Source organism: Drosophila santomea, chromosome X (genome assembly GCF_016746245.2).
Source record: "Drosophila santomea strain STO CAGO 1482 chromosome X, Prin_Dsan_1.1, whole genome shotgun sequence".
NCBI classification, from domain to species: Eukaryota; Metazoa; Arthropoda; class Insecta; order Diptera; family Drosophilidae; genus Drosophila; species Drosophila santomea.
Genome location: NC_053021.2, coordinates 22,392,249 through 22,411,647, shown reverse-complemented (window position 1 = coordinate 22,411,647; position 19,399 = coordinate 22,392,249). Strand labels below are relative to the sequence as shown.

The window sequence follows — 19,399 nt, the reverse complement described above, 5'->3', positions numbered from 1 at the left end:
GATAAAAATAACGATTACCGGGTGTTTCTGTGTACATAAGGGCACCTTTTCCGTTTAAGCAAGTTTCTAGGGTTTTCGATATCTCTTTCTAGCCCACGTACTTGCACTTCTTAGCGAAGAAACCGCATAAACTGTTTAAAAGTTGTGTCTGTTAGCTAGTCGCAACTGGTCACACAGCCAAAAAGCTGTGCGAAAATCGAGAAATTCTTAAAACCCGGAGGACATGCAGTGGTAATTGCGGTGTAATCCTCCTGACCGCCATGCTGTTGTGCTGTGCGGATTGTAGCGGCGTTTGTCATTAGCAGCAGCTGTTGCAGTTGCTTTACGCACAAGAGCGCGAAAAGGATAGTCACCATGACACCCTTTGATGACTTTGTCTATCTGATCAATCATGTGCTGCTGGGCGAGGAGCCGGTAAGTGGGCTATACATGCGGCCAATCCCATTCAGTACTCACCAGACATGGACTTTCGGCCTTCTGTAGACCATCGAAGACTTCATACTGCTGGTGGGCACCCTGGTGGCGTTTATAGCCTTTATCCTTTGGTGCTGCTTCCCCATACAACCAAAGGTATGTTCATTAGGCAATACGAAAGTGACGTTTTCCAGATTTTTACTTCTCCAGCAGGAGCGTGGCCCCCATCGCCAATTCACCTGCAAGATTATTCAGAATCCCATTAAGGCCTTCGACGCCTCAACCAGCACTGACGACGCACCCATTCCGGGAGGTGGCTCCGGAATCGGCAGCTCCATGTCGAACATGCAGTACAATAGCAGCAGTGGCAGCGGAAGTTATAGCAAGAATGGCACTGTTGCCATGCACAATTACTACGTTAAGAACGGCCACCATTGCTGCACCTAATAATGGTCATCGGCATGCCTAGCTATTGTACATGTCCTGCGCTGGACAGGGTGTTATGTTTTATACACGCCGCCTTTAGTTACCATTTACTGAGCGCAGCCATCCGTATGCAGAGGCATATCGATTGAGCTTTGTGCCAAATGGTTGTCAGGTTGTTAGGAGGCAGCTAAAAGCTGCCAGTTCGCATTTGCAGCATATTTGAATTTCTGAATTGTAATTGCTCAGACTGATTTGTTTATGGAACGTAAAAGGAGGAGAATAAGAAAGAAATGGTGGTTCAGGTGGCAAGTCAAGGCCGCGCACGCAGCCTCCTGGAAAAGCCCCTGGAAGTTTCAAAAACTTCCTTGGTATCTATATATGTTGGTATAACAGATGTAGTATGCGTGTTGTGTAAAAAAAAGGGTGTATAAACCAATTAATTCTAAGTATTTATTGGTGTAAACCATTCGATTAGTCCCAGAGAAACTCCAAGACACTTGCCAACCTAATGCGTGCAAACAAAAACAAAGCCCTTTATTGAACTTATTTCTATTTAGTGATAATGGAGAAATAAAGCCTCTCCTCATATATATACATATGTATTTTTATATCTTTAAGATAAATAGTGTACACACCTAGATACACACCAATTAATTAGTATAGGTATCGTTCCATGAATTTTGCATATTTGATGTGTATTAAGGTATAATTGATCTCATTCAATGATATTATTTGTGATGTAACAACTTGAAGCTAATTCAAATTATTCTCCAATGCGAATGTTTTGTAAATCCCCTGGATGAAACTAAAACCTAACTCCAAACCGCCACCCAATTATCTCTGTTTTATTATACCCGTTACTCGTAGAGTAAAAGGGTATACTAGATTCGTTGAAAAGTATGTAACAGGCAGAAGGAAGCGTTTCCGATCATATAAAGTATATATATTCTGGATCAGGATCAATAGCCGAGTCGATTTGGCCATGTCCGTCTGTGCGTCCGTCTGACCAAAGACATTATAATAATAAGATGCGTAACGGCCATACATTGGTTTTGCACTATGCAGCCACTTTTTTGGTGACGACCAAAATTGCTCTCTTTTCGCTCGCCTAAAATCGTAAGCGTTAAAATCTAAAAATAGAATTGTCTTGCTTGTATGAGTAAAAACAATAAATGTCTTTGTCTAATGTCTTTGGTCTGACCGTCTGTCTGTCCGTATGAACGTCGAGATCTCAGGAACTACAAAAGCTAGAAAGTTGAGATTAAGCATACAGACTCCATTGACATAGACGCAGCGCAATTTTGTCGAATCATGCTGCCACGCCCACTCTAACGCCCACAAACCGCACAAAACTGCCACGCCCACACTTTTGAAAAATGTTTAAATATTTTTTCCTTTCTGTATTAGTCTTGTAAATTTCTATCGATTTGTTAAAAAACTTTTTGCCACGCCCACTCTAACGCCCACAAACCGCCCAAAGCTGCCACGCCCACACTTTTGAAAAATGTTTAGATATTTTTTCATTTTTGTATTGGTCTTGTAAATTTCTATCGACTTGCAAGAAAACTTTTTGCCACGCCCACTCTAACGCCCACAAACCGCCAAAAACTGTCAGTGTTGAAGACCTCCTTCGCACTTTCACTAGCTGAGTAACGGGTATCAGATAGTCGGGGAACTCGACTATAGCATTCTCTCTTGTTTTTATTCTGGCTTCAGAATTAAATCAAATGGCCCCTAGAAAGTCTCGGTAAAAGTTTGAACGATAATTAAATAAGAAAGGAAGATTCGGTAAAAATGTTCTTAGAGTATATTTATAAATTAATAACAGTGATATCAAGGATAATAGATAGAGTTAACAAGTACTTCCTACAGCGCGGAATATCAACAGAATGTTGTGTGTGGTGTAACGATTTTTTTTTCAGCGTGCTTGCGGCCCTGGGCATAAAGGGTGAATATCATGGGCTCTTCCAAATAAGCGCGTAATATGCTCTTAACTGCTAGTATCTCTTTTGTGCTTTGGTAACGGTTCAAACATTTGTAGGACGTACTACGGCTATGGGATGTATTCAGAGTCATATATACAACACGAAATAAATAGAAATAACTGATGGAAACATCGTCGTCTAAACTTAAGACAGTCTTACGCAATTAAATCGTAAAGTAGGCCAAGAAATACAGGGTGTAGTATACACTCTGATTCCTGGTTGAGTATTAAAATGATAATTACAAAGTACAGCCAAGTCTAAAAAATTCGCGTACTTATCATTTAAAATATTCAAACTTTTTCAGATAGAATAGTATTTCCTAAACGTAATTACACGCAAATTCAGGCCTGTAAATAGGTTTTTGTGATGCTGATAAGCTCTTGGTGCCAGCACCAAAAGAATTATGCAAGGGTGATTTTCTCCGCATCTCTGGTTTTCCACGTCTAATTTTGTCCATCACTAGCTGCTGCAATCTCTGGGAAAGAAGACATTCATCTCGATGAGAATCTGTAGAACAATAAATACTCCGTAGACCGTGAAGAGGGCTACGCCCACTCGCTTCGTAAGCCGATATCCACTGAAACTGAGGATTATGAACAGCGCCACAGTGGATATGATTAAGATTAGGATGTTATATTCGATGCCCTGGGTGCCAACCTGCTGCGGCTCCCCAGTTCCGTAGTGTATGCAGTTTTTGATGAACCAAGGCACTCCAAGGGACAGCAAGATGGCCAAGGAATTGGCACCCAACGAATTAGAAACTCCAATGCCATTTTCCCCTATAAATTGCAGAACGTATTACAATTAGTTATAAATAACAGTTTTAATAGCGTTTTTATGAATAGGAATATCAGGTAGAAGGAAGTGTTTCCCATAAGTCAATTTGGTCTTGATTTAAATTTTATAACACTATTTTACTTTTCTCTTTTAAAGTAAATTCTTATTTTATTCAAAATTACAGTTGTTTGGTTAATGTGTAGCGACTAGCCCTGCGCTAGCCCCACGCTACATATTACAAGGACCGGTAGAGCTAAATCTAGTTAAGCAGCAATAATTGTCCAAATATACTATATTCATACTTCATATTCATATTCATATACTTAATTTATATTACTTGAGTATAAATCAATTGAAACAGCACTTACCATTCCTAAGGGAAATAAGACTGGAGACGGCTTCCGGCATGGTAGAGCCAGCAGCCAGAAAGGTCAGACCCATCACAATGGTGGGCACATGGATGGCCACACCAAAGGCAGTCAGCATCCAGACAATTAGGTAGGCGTTTCCGCCAATGCAAAGGATACACATGATAAATGATAATGGGTACAACCGGCGGTACTTCATTGGGTGCGGGATCAGCAGGGATAGCGTGAACTTAATGGGAAAGACGAAGATCCACCAGAATTGCATCCAACCGGAGGCGTCACGCGGGTAAGCGTATATGCTCTCGGGCATACCGTCAGCGTCGTCGTCCTCGTCGCTCACTGGAATCGATAAATTGTTTATAGGGTCGGTAACGTTTTTATACCCGTTACTCGTAGAGTAAAAGCAAAGACATTATAATAATTATAAGACTCTCCTTCGTACTTCCAATAGCTGAGTAACGGGTATCAGATAGTCGGGGAACTCGACTATAGCTTTCTCTCTTGTTTCTTTCTGTAACATGATTTCAACAAATCTATTTTATGGGAATAATCGTAGCTTACGGTGCTTGGGGTGTGTGAGGTTGGCGGTGGAAGACATGGACGAGGTGTTTTCGGGAAGATTGACCACAAAGAGGCCATCGCCGGACAGAGGATCCTTTTTTAACGGCAACTGCGCCTTGGCACTGTTCTCTGGGGGCTCCGTTAGATCTTAAATACATAATTAAAAGAATTTATAGTTATTACTAAAAGAGTTGGCTACAAATATCCCTAGCCCAACATACCATATCGCGTGGAGAAGCAGCAGTTCATACGATCCTCGATAAACACCCGGATGGCGGGCATGAACTTGTTGTTGTTGAACGTGATAAGGTAGTAAAGCACGAGAAATCCCATCATGATACAGGACTCCGTAAAACTAATGCTTCCGCCCCAGGCCAGGACCAGCAGGATAATCGTGTTGAAGATATAAATAAAGCAGTCGCGAGCTATGGGCCACCAGTCTAGTTGCACCGGCTAAAATAAAATATAAAATTTGTCACGAGCGTCTTGGCATTATGAAATCAACATAGCCGCCCCTACTGTCAAAAATCAACTGCAAATATGCTAGGTGTAATTCACTTTAATCAACCTAATAATCCACCTCGCTGTGGATTAATGTATTACACAAATTTTATAATACAATACCAATAAAGCGCTTTTGGACATTGAAATTATACGAAAATGCGAGTAAACGTCTCTCACCCCTGACAAGTTCATTGGAAAACGTAAAATCTGGAATACCCGGTTACTCAACGAGCTGTGGGCATGAAACCGAATCATATAAGCACTCCACAAGAATTTGTAAACAGTCTCCAGGCCACATTTTAAGCGGGACAACATTACCTTGTTTAGATAGCTTACATTTGTGTTGGAAAGTAGTAAATAAGGTGCCCCTTACCTTATCAATGGCCAGCGCAGCTAGCCCGGCCACTCCCAGCGTGTTGAACATCAGCGAACCGATAATCGTTCCCAGACCCATATCTGACTCCAGAATCAACGTGCTAATCGTGTTCGTGAAGAACTCGGGCATGGAGGTAGCCGTGGCCATGAAGGTGGCCGCCGCCACGTCCTTCGAAAGGTGCAAGTCCTCGCAGATGCACTCCACCGTCGGCAGGAAGTAGTCGTTGCAGATGATGGCCAGCAAGAAAAAGAAGTAAACCGCAGCGAAGACGTGCAGCACCACCCATCCTTGGCGGAGTTGATCCACTATAGATTGAAGGAATAATATTGGAGTAATCATGTGTAATCGATCCCAGCCCTAGTAAAAGGTTTCACGTCGGGCAATTCGCTGCTTATTTACTTTATTTTCGCTTTCAAAGATACGGTTCAGCGAATTCTCAACGCTGTCCAAGCAATAAATTTCGTGCATATCCCCCTTAAAAATTGTAATAATCCTAAAATAATTCGAAATGAGCATTCGAGCCCACAATTTTAAACAAACAAATCGGTGCATTTTGTCACATTTTGTGTCAATGTGATGCACAAGTGATATCAGATGTATTATCATCGGCAATAGTATTTGTATTCGGAATTAATCAAGTATTTGACAAATATAGTAGTATGTATGTACATTTTATATTATGTCTTTCTAGTGAGAAAAGATACTTTAAATTGAAAGCATCGTTATAAGTACATATTTGCCAACGATTCCGCAACTGAGATAGCCCAAAAACCAGAATATTAAAAATGTAATGTTTTTACAAAATATACAAACAAAAATTGACACATATGTACGTACATAGGTAACGTCAAACATCGTATCTCTTAAAAATACGGTCAGGAATAGAAACCAAATCTGACTTTTAAAAAATAAAAGCCTTTAAAGAAATGTAAGAAAATTAAAATTAATGTACAAGAAACGTTTCGAAAGTTAAATCTAGGGGCTTTTCAAAAGGAAACGCTACAAATAGCTGATAAACCGAAATATTTAATTTTTGTCCACGCACAAGTGGCATCCGCACACTTCACAGATTTAATCAAATACACATGGCAACAGGTAGTGGATTAGATACGGATACTCAATCGATCTCCGTCATTTCTTAAATGTAGCCTATCAAACAGTTTTGTGTTCGGTGTGGGACATCGTAAAGCAGCGAAATCTTATCGTGGTTCACATTAAAATCTAGAACCGTTCGCTAGAGATATCGCCATCTGAATGTAAGTGCTTTAGATTACTATTGCTGACGATAAAAGAGCGTTCCCCAAGTGCTGTCCTGTGTCCGGCTGTCCGTAACTCCAGAGGGTACTATATATGATGACGCCTCCACAAACAGACTATGCCGCATACCTGATTTATTGGCTATTAAATCGGCCCTTATCGCCGCAGCTGATATCACTGAAGCAGGAAAGACATTGAAAAAAAGATACCGGACAGGGCGGGTAGCGGGCAACGGACATCGTCCACGGACAAGTTCAAGTTCAGTCCAAAATCTATTTATGGCGCATACATTTTTCGCGCATTTTGGTTACGGTTACGGTTATCTGTGCGTGTGACGGAACTAAACTCACCAGTAAACAGGTCGGCGAACTCGTCCATCGGAGATCCTTCATTCTCGCCAGGACATGTGGCTCGTGGCAGGATGTCCAGCAGAAGCTGCTCATCAAAATAGCGCAGGGAGACCTCAAAAAAACTGCTTGCGTTGCCAGTTGCTGCTGGAAAAAGCAAACCAAAAAACAGGCAATCAAACTAGTATTCATCAGGGACTTGAGATGCATATCTCTGTGGCCTGACTTTTTCCAGTTTGATGGGAAATTCGTCCGATGATAAGATTACGGAGAAATCAATTGAAAGCCACACTATTACATCAAAATCTATACAAAATCACTATACAATCAAAATCACATGTTGTGATATAATTCTAGAATAAGGCCTTTTACCAGGTTATCAAGATTAAGATTAAGATTTTTAACAATATGTTTAAAAAGTAAATAAATTGATATTTTAAGCGGTTGTTTATGATTGCCCAGTGCTTTCTTATTTCTCGTTATAGCCAAATATATATTTTTAAGGATTTTTCTTTGACGACTTTATCTATTCTTTTTCTTTTCATAACAACGAAACTGAAAGAAAATGGCGAAAAATAATTTTTATTAAAATGTCACTTACAATATTTATTAATGTCCATATCTCTATATATTTTTTAAAATGTTCCAGATCATCTGTACATAAATAGCACTTAGTACCACTTGATAAACCAAATTTTAGAAGTCTAAAAAACCATAAAAATATCAAAAATCCCACTAAAAACAAGATTTTAAAGTTTCTTTGCGTAGAAAGCGTGATTCTCCTTACCTGTAAGAAATCTTGTTTTCAAAAAGAGACCTAGTGATTTTGATTTCCACTTTGGCTTGTAGCCCATGAGCCCAACCAACCACTCGTTTCATTCATACAAATGTAAGGACTGGTTCACAATTCGAATGTGATTATACCCGTTACTCGTAGAGTAAAAGGGTATACTAGATTCGTTGAAAAGTATGTAACAGGCAGAAGGAAGCGTTTCCGACCATATAAAGTATATATATTCTTGATCAGGATCAATAGCCGAGTCGATTTGGCCATGTCCGTCTGTCCGTCCGTCTGTCCGTCTGTCCGTCTGTCCGTCTGTCCGTCTGTCCGTCCGTCTGTCCGTCTGTCTGTCCGTATGAACGTCGAGATCTCAGGAACTACAAAAGCTAGAAAGTTGAGATTAAGCATACAGACTCCAGGGACATAGACGCAGCGCAAGTTTGTCGAATCATGCTGCCACGCCCACTCTAACGCCCACAAACCGCCCAAAACTGCCACGCCCACACTTTTGAAAAATGTTTTGATATTTTTTCATTTTTGTATTGGTGTTGTAAATTTCTATCGATTTGTCAAAAAAAATTTTGCCACGCCCACTCTAACGCCCACAAACCGCCCAAAGCTGCCACGCCCACACTTTTGAAAAATGTTTTGATATTTTTTCATTTTTGTATTGGTGTTGTAAATTTCTATCGATTTGTCAAAAAAAATTTTGCCACGCCCACTATAACGCCTACAAATCGCCAAAAATTGTGTTTAAGACTCTCCTTCTCCCTTCCTTTAGCTGAGTAACGGGTATCAGATAGTCGGGGAACTCGACTATAGCGTTCTCTCTTGTTTTAATTTGTAGTGTTAGATTTTTTATATCTGAATGAATAATCATCATTATACCCGTTACTCGTAGAGTAAAAGGGTATACTATATTCGTTGAAAAGTATTTAACAGGCATAAGGAAGCGTTTCCGACCATATAAAGTATATATGTATATTCTTAATCAGGATCAATAGCCGAGTCGATCTGGCCATGTTCGTCTGTCCGTCCGTCCGTATGAACGTCGAGATCTCAGGAACTACAAAAGGTAGAACTACAAAATATTAAGCATACAGACTCCAGAGACATAGAAGCAGCGCAAGTTTGCCACGCCCACTCTAACGCCCACAAACCGCCCAAAACTGCCACGCCCACACTTTTGAAAAAGGTTTTGATATTTTTTCATTTTTGTATTGGTCTTGTAAATTTCTATCGATATGCTAAAAAACTTTTTTCCACGCCCACTCCAACGCCCACAAACCACCAAAAACTGTCAGTGTTGAAGACTCTCCTTCGCACTTCCACTAGCTGAGTAACGGGCATCAGATAGTCGGAAACTATTGTGAAACTATTATGCAGCTATTCTTAGAACGTTACTAATCTACTGCATACAGTTTGGATGGTTTATATTAGCTTTAAAATCAGTCATTGCGTTTTCCGACTATTATGATTCCATTATAATATCTGCAGTTCACACGAAACGCCCAAGAAAAATAAAAACGTTCCGTTCATACTCGTGGTCAGATAATCAATTATATAGACGTGGGGGCAAGTGGGGTGAATGCCGTCAATACTAATGAATGCGCCTCATGCTTGATTGATATTGTTTTTACAACACTGTTATTAGTTGCTTGACATTCGCAATTTTCTTTGACTTTCAAGAATTGCATTGAGGCCCAAAATAAGTACGACAGTCATGGTCATTCGCTGATGATTTGTTTATGTTTGTCTGGCTTTCAGTGATTGTTTTATGATTCCCGGACGGGGGTTTCATTATCTTGAGGAAGGGCGAGTTCTTCGTCTGGGTCTAGAGTCTTATCAGCTATACACCCCCCAGCCAGTATATGAATTACCAATGCCAGCCATTATTTTATGTTTCGTTTTCACTTGATTTTGTTTTTATTTTTATTTTTATTATTAATTATTATTATTTTTATATATATTATTATTTTATATTATTATTTTTATTATTATTCCCGAGCCGATTTGTTGACCCTATTTTTTAAATGAACTCGATGCTCCAGCCACGCTCTGTGGGTTTTCATCACCATGCCATTGTATGGGAGTTCTCGTTGTATTTTTTTTTGCGTGCCAAGAATCGAGGCACCTGCACCGCAGTAACATCGACGATTGCACGGCAGCAACATTGCGCGACAAGAGCAATAATTGTTAAATTGTTTTCCACCTGCAGTCCCCAGGTCGAAAATGAAAACGTCGAAGACAATCGCGGCGAGAAAACAAAGGAAAATATCTCGAAGCAAACATCAGGCGTCTTAACATACTCCCTGCATTCAAGCCAATTGGTCAAATTCACAACCACAACCAAGGGCACTCATGTCGCGTCCCGTAGAGAAGAAAAGTCTTGGCCGACTGAAAAGCTGACTGGTATTGCATCTGGAATGCACTAGTTACTGGTCACTAGTCACTATCCGTAGTCGCAGTCACAGAACGTGTCTACAGTATCACAGCCCAAAACCCGAACCCGAGAAAACCCGAACTCAGCAGACAAACAAGTTTATTGAACTTGTTCGCAGGTGCTGTCAGCTTGAAGCGCACTCGGAAAAATTGGGAAAACTACTGGAAGGGCAGAAAGAAAAAGAGTAGGCGCTACTCTCCACAGGGCTAAACTTATTTTTAATTAGTAATAATACACGTATCGCAGCACTTGTGGGGTAGACCACACAGTATAATAACTGTTTTATAATAATCTATTTTTTCCCATACAACATTTTAACATTTTCTTGTTAATTCCCCGAGCAGAACACTCAAGGTTTCCCTAAAAGCGTTCTAGTCGGGTAAGGGCATTGTGAAAGCATTGGAAAAAAGTTTTTTTAAGTGCTGCGCTAAGCTTATGAGATGTACAGGAAAACGCAAACTCTAGTCAAGTCGAAGGCCCACTTAAAGTCTAGTTTTATTCCTGAGTGTCAGGCCGACTTGCGGAAATCGGGGAAATTTGTGCACTGGGAGCCGAAAGCCCTCGTTAAGGGCTAAAGTGGCGGCACCTGTGGGAATCCCCAGAGTTCCAGGCCCGCCCAACTGCTCGCTAGTTGTGGAACACCACACTGCCAAGGCCTTCTGCCTGTTTTGTAATCAAAAATCGGCAGTGTTTCTTGGTTTTGAAACACCACCAGTGCATTCAAATGTAAATGCAATAATTGGAAACAAAGCCAATGCAAATGGAATCAATGCGAAAAGTGCTGGCTAATTGTTGGGTAAACACGATTTATTGGTTCGCTGCCAGTTGTCTGTCCGATGGTAATGGTATAGTGATTATTCGCCATCACTGGACAACAAAACTGAGTAATGATAAAAGTGTCGAATGAACTTTGAAAGCTTTTTAAATGTCTACTACTACTGCTACTTACCCGAAAATATCTTCTGTTTTATGTGGGACACATGAGTAGCAAGCGAATGGCCATGACATGAAAAGGGAACATGGTAACAGAATGCATGAATATGGCGGATCATGAAGAAATTACCCAAAATATCCAAAATGAAATATTTACTAATCATAAATTTATTATTCCCCAAGGCAACCGTTTTTAAAGGAAATTCATTACATCCGTGCAATAATCGTAAATGTACATATGTATGTGCATGGATTTTTGTGGAGTTTGAATCTCATTTCTTTCACATTTCTTTCATATGTGTAAGCACATTCTTGTCCTCCGGGATCTCAAAAGTGGAAACATTGAGGGGCTTGTTGTATGGTCAATGTTGTATGGTGTTGTCCCGCCTTGACGGACGAGTTGTTTATTTGTTTGCGGCAGCAAAACAATGCAAAACAATAACGAGCAGCACCCCAAATAAGTGAATAAAAATAAATTGATAGTAATGCTAAAAACGTAGGCTTAAGATTGGCAAACAAGGAAAAGGGGGGCTGTTGTAAACGACTATAATTGCTGGCAGTTCCCAAATTTGACCGGTGGTTTTATTCCAACCAACGCCAGGTCAGAACCACAAATTCCTTCTCATCGTTCCAGCGAAAATCGTTATTTGGAATTACCAAACACCTAGTGAGCATATTAATCGCCTCGCATATAGCATTGAATGTGGGCAGCTCTGGCCAGTGGGTTTTGGGATTTGATTTGCGTTTCCGTCGAATATGGGAATCACCTGAAACGGCCCTGCTATCGGTTACCGATTTGAAGAGCCGCCTCCCAGCACAGATCTTTATTATAGCCGATTACGGCGATGATGGTGCTCACATTAATATCAAGATCATGAATCGACACATTTGTCAGCGTGAAGTTAATGGTGTATATTATTATTCGAATGTTTTTCAACGGTCTGATTTATAGTACGCATTCAAACGATCCAAATAGTTAGACAATAGCTTATATTTAAAAAAAAAATGAATTTTACTTTTTAAAAGCTTAATCAACCCTTTGGTATTCAAGAGTTCTGAAAGGAAATTGAGTAACAATAATAATGGACTCGATACAAACTAAATAGCCAGGCCACGAACTGCTTTTAATAGCATCGTGTCGTATACGTAACTAATGCGAATCTCAGTCTTATTTAGCGTTGAGCTCATTAAGCTATCAACTGAATCGCATGCTTAGTTCCCGGGCGTAAATCACGGGTAACCACATTATGTTATTCCGGATCCTCCGATAAGGGAGTAAAGCACTAGAACAAACTACCACTCATGGATGGCGCATCTTCGAACAAAAAACACGAAACCACAAATGTATGTAAGTGGTTAGAATGGATCCATTTGCGGACATTGGATAAGTGCTACTTGATTGATCAATCGATCATCGATCCATATGTTCAGCAAATGGAACGAACGGAATCGCTTTGGGGCGACAGGAAGTCTAGATAAGCTAGTGGCTAATGATTAGACAAAGGTCTAAAGCATTTGAACTAGTGGAGAGCCGGAAAAGCCGGCAAATATTTGGTAAATATTTCCTTTTTAAAAGTAAACAATTTAGGGGCCATATTTACCCAGCGCCTAAGCTGCCAAAATAATCGGAATGTAACCGACTCACTAAAATCATGATTGCTAAAGTGAGTTAACTTTTTTTAAACAGTGTAAACTTTAATATTGCGCAATGTAAGATAAAAAGACTGTGTCGACAAACAAAGTTGAAATGTTATAATCTTACGTTTATTCCAAAAATAAATTATTTTAATTTACAGCAAATCATTGAAATCGGCTATTTCGTATGATATAATAGGTAATAGTAAAACGACAGGAGGGCCTTAAGTAATTTTGTACTACAAAAATACAAGATGCATAAGGCATGCTTATATTAAATTATTTACTTTTTTTATGAACATGCCCTTTAATTTTGTATCTCACCTTTGGCTTGAGTAACCGTCAAAAGGCTTCCCCATAATGGAACGAAAAGGCACAGCAACATGACAGCCGTTTTGACCATCTCGGATTATTTAACTTTTTTCTATTAAAAAAGAAAACAAATAACAGCTGAACGAAAAAAAAAACAAAAAACAAAATAATACACGTGCTGCTGGCACTTAAATCGACTTTGAAAATTAATTTAACCGCGCCGAAATGGGAAAACAGAACCACAATGTGTCTGCGCAGCGGAGCGCTCGGACTCGATTCTGTGGCGAAAATTCGAACTTTCGGTGTGTTTGGTTTTCGAATTTTCGGACTTCCGTTCCCGGTATTTTGCTTGAGTCGCTGCTACTCGCTGGCAAACTCCAGCAAACCGTTTGGCTAGAATAGTATCGCACAACTAATAAAAAGCGGTTCGTTCGCGCCCGTCTTAATAATAAACAGCGACGTCGACGTCGACGGCGGCGTTGGCAGAGGCAGCAGCAGCGTCAGCAGAGGCAGCAGCGTGCCTTCGAATCGACGGTTTTATGAAGATATCTATATCTCTATGGTACATACGCCTAGTCAAGTCAAGTAAGTCGAAAGTCGGTGCCCCTCGCCTGTTTTATGGCCAGTTTTCATTCCTTCTCCTCTGCGGCCCCTCCGCGTTTAACGCCCGTTGTACCATATTTAAACCCCTTTCTTTGGCATGATTCATATTCGTTATTCATTTGCCTATCAGTCGTGAAGTACCCCTGATAAGGGAGATCTCGAGTGTAGAGTAAGTGGGTAATCCCCCCAAGTTTGTTTCGGTCCGGAATGCCCTTTACTCTCACTCACTTATTGAAATCTATAATCTATCTATGTCTGTCTATCAAGTACATATATTGTTAGATGGTTTTTCTGATTATTACAAATTGAGTTTTAAAACTCGCCTCTAGTATTTAAATATGCGCCTTTGTAAAAAGATTAGATACCGGGTGCTCAACTAAGGTGAGAGACTTTTTTTTAGATTGCACACGAGCGCCACCTGGCAACTGTTTAGTTCAACAGTCATGATTTCTGAGGCCATTGATCATGATCATCATACTCCTAATATGCATTTATTCTCGAAGTTCATGCGGATATTGTATATAATTTATAGGTTTGGAAACGCTTTCTTTTACCCCTTATATACTTTCCAACGAATCTAGTATACCCTTTTACTCCTCTAGCAAGAGATTGAGTTCGAATTGGTATATATTGTATTGGTAGTATTGTGTTCCCAAATCAAAAGCCAAACACACCCAAACCCAAACTTGGTTGTACAGTGTTATGTTGAAGTAAATGCCAATACAGAAAGTTCTAAGTGAAGTGAGGCCCCCAAAACCGATGTATGTAGGTATATAGTCGTTAATAAACCAGTAACAGTTCTGATAAGACGGCAAAACAACAATTGGTTTGACATTTTATCAGTCGATTGCCAGTAGTCACTTAACGATCCCAAATACATGTACAAAATCTGGTTGAGTATCAGTTTTTAGAGAATTGTTCAAATCTTTTAATAACAGAATATTCAATTAAGGTTTTCTTCTCCCTTGTTTTCCTTAATAAATAATTAATATTGTTATACAAAAAACTAAAACAGGTCAACTAGACATAATTAATAAATATTTCAGATGAAAGCCTTAGCTAAACACTGTAAATACCTAATTATACCATTAGCTTTAATGAAATGTACATATATATATAAGGGATAAAGCACAAATAAATAAATAAATAAATAAATAACAGAATATCAGTCATCTGAAGAGCTTAAAATATAAGCTTTAAAAACGTACCAACATACCTATTATACATACGTATATAATCTAATATAATATAAACTAAGAGGAAAATCATTTTTAGTTGACAGTTAAAAATTTAAAATATTGTTTGTGATTAACAAAAATATAAATAAATTCTTTGAACACTTTAACAAAAAGTGTGAACCAATTAAGTATTACAAAGCCATTAACTAAAACAAATAAATCAAACTGAACCATTAATAAATTACCCAACTTCAACTGTTTAGGCATTTAAAAAACCGCAACTTGTAGTTTGCTTATTTTTAACAAAACTCATAGGTTTTTTTTTCCATGTAAGCCAATAATTCTTAATTTTCTTCCCATTTTTTCGAAACTTAATAAACGTACGAGTATGTGTATCATACTTAAAATGAAATCTTTCTCTCGCTTCTTTAATATTTATTATTGAAAAATTAGCTAAATATATGAATATTTGGATTTTGAAGTTCTAGTGAAATACCAGCGAAGATAGCGGCATAGCCCAGTTCCTCGATTATCTAACACCCCTTACTAAGCTAACAAAAAAAGTGATCAAAATGTTAAAATCCACTAAAATGTTTCAATGTTTTGATGATCACCACCGTTTGTTCTTAAGTTTTTTTACCGCAAATCAAAACCAAAGATTACGTGGCAAAGTTTTGTGAGGAATTGTGCATGGTAGAGCGTAACGTTTATAGTTTGACTAGATATACAGTTTAATTTTACACAACAAGGTAAGCAAAAAATATTTTAAATAAGTACGGCCGTGCCCAGGAATATACAATATACAGACTTCATAGGTCCGGAAACGCTTCCATGTGCAATGTGTTACATTTCAACGGATTTTCCGTTGTTTTCCGAGTAACTGGTTATTATCCTGCAGGATATTATAATTCAAGTCAACAGCTTGCAACGCAGTAAAGAACACGTTTGCTATTAGATAAAAATATGTAGTTCTGACCAGGTCAGGCACCTATACGAAAATTTGGGAAGTAATATAACTTTATGATCAAAGGCAACAAGGATAAATGTTGTTTTGATTTTGTTCCCGAGTGCGGCCTGATCCGTTTCGACTTATGTAGATATATATCCTACCGCCAATAGAAAGAAGACTTTTGGGAATGCTTACCTCAGATTCAGATAGCTTAAAAACTGAGGTATAATTTTCGTAGAAGCTGACAGGCTGACATTATTAATACATGTATATGGTCGTAAACAACTTTTTTTTACTATGTTGCAAACTTCAGACTAAAATCAATATACCCGCTGGAGGGGTACAAAGATCACAGCTTCATGGGATTTTTCACATTTTAACTTGTTCGCTAGGTGGCACCCAAACACTTACTGCTTTCATTTTTCTTGTTTTGCTTTGCCTACATTAAAATACCTTGAAATAAACACTTCCTTCTTAAATCGCTCTTCAATGTCATTCGATATGTGTTTTATATATGTATGACGTCATTTCAAAATGACAAATGTTTTGAAGTAGATTTATTTATTTATTCCCTGCATTTGTTTTCATAGATTATTTCATCCGAATAGATTGTAAATATAAAATTAAGAACTAATATTTATAGACATTTTTCTTTATCATCGACGATAACCAGCACGTTAAATCAATACGCTTTTGAATCTGATTTCAATTCAGATTTTGGCTCTCTTTCCGGGAATTTTTATTTCTGGGGGATTTCGTTGGTGTTCATGACGTTCAAAATGTATTTAAACGTCATGAATCTCAGCGAAACAATGGCGTAGGAACTGACAGAGGCTCTAAGAATATATGTTGTGTTGTCATTTATCAGTACATTGATAAATCAATCAAAAGGCGATAAGACAGCTCGGGCAGCTGCTCAACTCCAAAGCAGCAATATTCGAATATTTTAGACAATATAATGCTAACAGACATTTGACCATTTGTTTAGATAAGATTTGTTCATACAAAATATTGGTTTATACAATGCACATCGAGATACAATACCTTTTTGGCAAAACCGCAACAAATTTTAAGATACTTTTAATGTTAAACATTATGTTCTAATTTATAATTGTCCCTTCTCAACCAAAAATGTAATTGACATTATTATTATTATTTATTATTATTATTATTTACATTTTATACCTTTTTGGCAAAACCGCAACAAATTTTAAGATACTTTTAATGTTAAACATTATGTTCTAATTTATAATTATCCCTTCTCAATCAAAAATGTAATTGACATTATTATTATTATTATTATTTACATTTTATTCACTCCAAAGTCGAATGTTTTTGCAATGTGCTTATTGCAATAAGTTGTATTAAGTTGGCCAATAAAAATTCCTTAATGTGAGAAACACATAAAAAGCAAATATTTTTTTTTTAAGAAAATGCTTTGGTGGACATTAAAATTAAATACAAATACATATATGCGATAAGTAAAGAACAGTTCATTTATTCGCTAATGGCTCTTAAAAAAAGTACTAAGCTACATAAACATAACCTATGTAATTGAGATTTAACGTAATGTTAGCTTAGTCCCTATGTTTGTTTTTGTCTGTCGTTGGGTTCTTCGTATTAGAGTTCCTAATCCATCTTGTGTTCTTAAACAGTTAAAGCTGAACAGCTTTTGTGTGGGCGTATGAGTGGACGGGGCAACGTTCTGAAAATAACTTCCACAGCGTGAGCATCACGTGAATCTGCATTTTAAATGTAATTTTTCTAGCTTTCATAGTTCCCGAGATTACAACGTCCCTAATAAAAAATAAGAGAGAACGCTATAGTCGAGTTTCCCGACTATCTGATACCCGTTACTCAGCTAGTGGAAGGGAGAAGGAGAGTCTTAAACACAGTTTTTGGCGGTTTGCAGGCGTTATAGTGGGCGTGGCAGAAAGTTTTTTGGCAAATCGATAGAAATTTACAAGACCAATATAAAAATGAAAAAATATCAAAACATTTTTCAAAAGTGTGGGCGTAGCAGCTTTGGGCGGTTTGTGGGCGTTAGAGAGGGCGTGTCAACATGAATCGACAAACTTGCGCTGCGTCTATGTCTCTGGAGTCTGTACGCTTAATCTCAATATTCTAGCTTTTGTAGTTCCTGAGATCACAGCGTTCATACGGACGGACAGACAGACGGACGGACAGATGGACATGGCCAGATCGACTCAGCTATTGATCCTGATCAAGAATGTATATACTTTATATGGTCGGAAACGCTTCCTTCTGCCTGTTACATACTTTTCAACGAATCTAGTATACCCTTTTACTCTACGAGTAATGGGTATAACAAGGGAGAACGCTATAGTCGAGTTCCCCGACTATCTGATACCCGTTTCTCAGCTAGTGGAAATGCTAAGGAGAGTCTTCAACACTGACAGTTTTTGGCGGCTTGTGGGCGTTAGTGTGGGCGTGACAAAACATTTACAAGACTAATTCAAAAATGAAACAAGAACGCTATAGTCGAGTTTTCCGACTATCTGATACCCGTTACTCAGCTAGTGGAAATGCGAAGGAGAGTCTTCAACACGGACAGTTTTTGGCGGTTTGTGGGCGTAAAAGTGGGCGTGGCAAAAAATAATAAAAAATGAAAAAGTATCAAAACATTTTTCAAAAGTGTGGGCGTGGCAGTTTTTGGCGGTTTGTATCCGTTAGAGTGGGCGTGGGTACAAATGTGAAATGATCAAATGTGCACAACGAAATGTATTTTAAACACAAATACATGCACCTATTAATTTTTTTTAACGACTGGCCAGCCGGATCGGTTACACAATGCTCATAATCTAAACGTGTTTTTAAAACTCCAACTTCCCATTCTTAACCTGCAACATGAATTCAAAAGGTCATAGGGAAGTTTATTTATTTCAATATATGTATTAAGCAAAGGCGACGAAGAGCTGGGGAATAATAATTTTTCTATGCGCCATTATCTGCAGAATAAATAGCTTTTCAAGCAGTCTCAAGTGGGCAAAGAAATTAAAAAGCCTTTATCTGTAAAACAAATTATACTACAGCAAATTCTGAAAAAATTACCGATGAGAACGTGAAATTGAAGTTTCTCTAAACGTTTGATGTTATAACATGGCTAATTGACGTCATGTGCAGATTGACTAGCGATCGCCGGAAACAGATTTGACACCTGTCCTCTGATCAATTAGCTCAACGCAATTTGTTACTAACATTTGTAGGTATATGTAGCAAAGGACAATTAAGAGCAGCTAATAGGTAAAGGATAAAATACCTTTTAAATGTTTATAGGAGTTACTCCTACGGCATTGGTGCATACCATGTTCTTTAAAATGTTTGTGACGGGTAGACGCGTTTCCGACCCTATAAATATCTTCATGGGCAAGATTACTTGGCGAGGCGTATTTCCATTTCAACGCCAAGATTTTGGAAACGAATAAAGCTAGAAACTTAAGGTTTAAATTAGCGAATTGCGCTGCCTGAACATAAAACATCCTTCTACTGATCTCTCCAGCATCAAGAGGCACCAGTTATCTTACGTCTT

The 19,399-nt window shown here is 38.5% G+C and overlaps 2 protein-coding genes across 4 annotated transcripts; one reads left to right on the top strand and one right to left on the bottom strand.

The window, feature by feature from the left end:
• Window positions 1-40: 40 nt before the first annotated feature.
• LOC120455137 lies at window positions 41-1,719 on the top strand. Of its 2 annotated transcripts, none has more exons than XM_039641042.2 (3): window positions 41-414; window positions 484-570; window positions 628-1,719. In XM_039641042.2, exons 1-3 carry the CDS (start codon window positions 355-357, stop codon window positions 859-861), a joined length of 381 nt encoding a protein of 126 aa, XP_039496976.1. In that variant the 5' UTR covers window positions 41-354; the 3' UTR covers window positions 862-1,719. The 2 variants fall into 2 exon arrangements, with proteins under 2 accessions (XP_039496976.1, XP_039496975.1); XM_039641041.2 differs by having other exon boundaries at window positions 47-414; window positions 625-1,710.
• A 905-nt stretch (window positions 1,720-2,624) lies between these two features.
• LOC120456657 (sodium/potassium/calcium exchanger 4) lies at window positions 2,625-13,520 on the bottom strand. 2 transcript variants are annotated; one of them, XM_039643588.2, is made up of 7 exons: window positions 13,132-13,520; window positions 7,019-7,162; window positions 5,409-5,716; window positions 4,753-4,984; window positions 4,532-4,678; window positions 3,971-4,309; window positions 2,625-3,604 (listed from the first exon to the last, which is right to left on the bottom strand). In XM_039643588.2, exons 1-7 carry the CDS (start codon window positions 13,208-13,210, stop codon window positions 3,285-3,287), a joined length of 1,569 nt encoding a protein of 522 aa, XP_039499522.1. In that variant the 5' UTR covers window positions 13,211-13,520; the 3' UTR covers window positions 2,625-3,284. The 2 variants fall into 2 exon arrangements, with proteins under 2 accessions (XP_039499522.1, XP_039499523.1); XM_039643589.2 differs by having other exon boundaries at window positions 7,019-7,159.
• Between the last annotated feature and the right edge of the window lie 5,879 nt (window positions 13,521-19,399).

Coding starts and splice junctions, on each gene's coding strand:
- LOC120455137 (XM_039641041.2), top strand. CDS start 355: ATGACACCCTTTGATGACTTTGTCTATCTGATCAATCATGTGCTGCTG. Junction 415..483: donor TGCTGCTGGGCGAGGAGCCG/GTAAGTGGGCTA, acceptor GGCCTTCTGTAG/ACCATCGAAGACTTCATACT. Junction 571..624: donor GCTTCCCCATACAACCAAAG/GTATGTTCATTA, acceptor TTACTTCTCCAG/CAGGAGCGTGGCCCCCATCG.
- LOC120456657 (XM_039643588.2), bottom strand. CDS start 13,210: ATGGTCAAAACGGCTGTCATGTTGCTGTGCCTTTTCGTTCCATTATGG. Junction 7,163..13,131: donor GACGGTTACTCAAGCCAAAG/GTGAGATACAAA, acceptor TGCTTTTTCCAG/CAGCAACTGGCAACGCAAGC. Junction 3,605..3,970: donor TCTTATTTCCCTTAGGAATG/GTAAGTGCTGTT, acceptor TGCAATTTATAG/GGGAAAATGGCATTGGAGTT.